The 1893-nt window shown below is 27.3% G+C and overlaps 1 protein-coding gene across 1 annotated transcript; it reads right to left on the bottom strand.

Annotated features, from left to right (window-relative positions):
- Positions 1 to 6: 6 nt before the first annotated feature.
- Positions 7 to 1870, bottom strand: LOC108727853 (uncharacterized). Its single transcript, XM_018456130.1, has 4 exons — positions 1717 to 1870; positions 1295 to 1535; positions 633 to 813; positions 7 to 520 (listed from the first exon to the last, which is right to left on the bottom strand). Exons 1-4 carry the CDS (start codon positions 1726 to 1728, stop codon positions 79 to 81), a joined length of 876 nt encoding a protein of 291 aa, XP_018311632.1. The 5' UTR covers positions 1729 to 1870; the 3' UTR covers positions 7 to 78.
- Positions 1871 to 1893: the final 23 nt, after the last annotated feature.

The following is a 1893-nucleotide window of genomic DNA, read 5'->3' on the forward strand; positions in this document are numbered from 1 at the left end:
AACCCATTTAAAAAATTGTTGCAACCTGCTAGACCCTAAATGTACACATGTATGTGTACAAATATATGTATGTATATTTCAAATATACAAAATATGAAATGTAAAATTACCAAATTTCATATGCAAAATAATCGTACCTGGTATATTAATATTTCTTTTATCTATATTGCTAGTTCCTAAGCCCTGTACGTTTTTTGAGGGTATAATTCCTTCCTCTAATTCCATATTTTGTCGTTTTAATGAATAATTTGGTACTGTTGATCTAGAATAAGCTTGATTTTGGGAATCAAAACTTTTTGGAAAAAATTCTAGAATTTCTGTATCACTTGTAGTAGAACTTGATGTTGCAGAATTTTTTTTTTCTAAAAAAGTATCTTTTTTATAAGTATTGCTTCTGTAATTTGATGGAGTAACACATGTAGAATTTTGATCTTTTAATGGTTCTTTTACATTAACACAATAATCCTTGTTCTTTATCCCGTTAGTAGAAGGTATAAGTGGTTTTATGTTACTAAATGTCCTAAAAATAAATTTAAACATATTAAATAATATATTAAAATATATTAAATAATTAAATTGATAATTATGTGATAATGTTATGTAATGATAATTATATAATAATATTTACGAACTTTCGACGTGTTACTGTTGATCGTAAAAATCCCATTAACTCAAAATATGGCCATGATACTGATTTAGGTTTGGCTTCAGCAGCACTTCCACTGGGAACATATTTATTTTGCTCACTTAACTTTCGGACATAAGTGTCTCGTAGATTACGCCATTTAGAGCTTGCTGTACCAGGATATAAATCTTAAAAAAATATATATATTTTTAATGAAACAATAGTAAGATTTAAAAACGTTTATTTTTAATAAATCAATTAAATATGAAAGTCCATTATGGTCAAAGTTAGATGTTTGAATGAAATCTCAATATGAATAAATAAATTTTATCTTAGAAATATGACTGCACACATCAATTACTATCAGACTTGCAATACAATCAATCTAAGATTACTCTGATAATCCTCTCAAATTAATTTAAAATCTATAAAGAACTTATTACAAAAAAATATTACTTCAGCTGAGAATTGAACCCGGATCTCTCGCTTGCTGGACAGATGCCTTTACAGATCGACCTGCAGTCATAGATTTTATTTAATATAATACATATTAAGATATTAATTCAAACATCTAACTTTGACCATAAAGAGCTTTCGTATATTTAGTAAAAAAAATCAAAATTTTATACATTATAAAAAGTTCTTCTTCATAAAAAATTTAAAACGTACTTAATTTTTCATCAATCTCCAACCATAAAAATTTGATTGTTGCTGGTCCTCGATTTTCATATGGAAGACTGCTATTCCACAATGGTGGTCTTTGAAATACCTCGTTAATTAGTTCTTCAATATTTAAATCTTCAGAATGAGCTATCTCGGATGATTCCCAATTCTCATTATTTAATTCTAAATTTTCATTGATATAGCATATGTGATCTTTCTCCATCAATTCGCCACAGTCTATGCAATACTTGAACAAAAGTAAAAAAAATTAAATTAAATATGCAATTTATAATATATTAAAAACGTATAATTTATCAATTATAATATACGAGATATACATAAAAGTGAAAAAACAAATCAATTTATAATTTAACCTAATCATTTAATCTTAATAATAATTATTTTTATATAAATATTTCATTACTTACAGAATTGTCCATTATGTATATCAATCACGCGCGTAATAAAATTGATATTTTATGTAGAATTGAACGTTGATTTGCAAAATATGATGCAACCGATGCAACCGCGAAACGTAGCACGAATGGAGAACGGACACCAGGCGCCTGCGACATTGCGCCGCATTGCGATGTGTCCGTCGTACG

This window comes from Mycetomoellerius zeteki, unplaced genomic scaffold (assembly GCF_001594055.1).
Source record: "Mycetomoellerius zeteki isolate Tzet28-1 unplaced genomic scaffold, Tzet1.0 scaffold554, whole genome shotgun sequence".
NCBI lineage: Eukaryota > Metazoa > Arthropoda > Insecta > Hymenoptera > Formicidae > Mycetomoellerius > Mycetomoellerius zeteki.

What these genes read in the sequence shown, in the direction of transcription:
- LOC108727853 (XM_018456130.1), bottom strand. An exon ending in GGAGATTGATGAAAAATTAA is followed by an intron (nt 814 to 1,294) that starts GTACGTTTTAAA and finishes TATTTTTTTAAG; the next exon opens with ATTTATATCCTGGTACAGCA. An exon ending in TCAACAGTAACACGTCGAAA is followed by an intron (nt 521 to 632) that starts GTTCGTAAATAT and finishes ATTTATTTTTAG; the next exon opens with GACATTTAGTAACATAAAAC.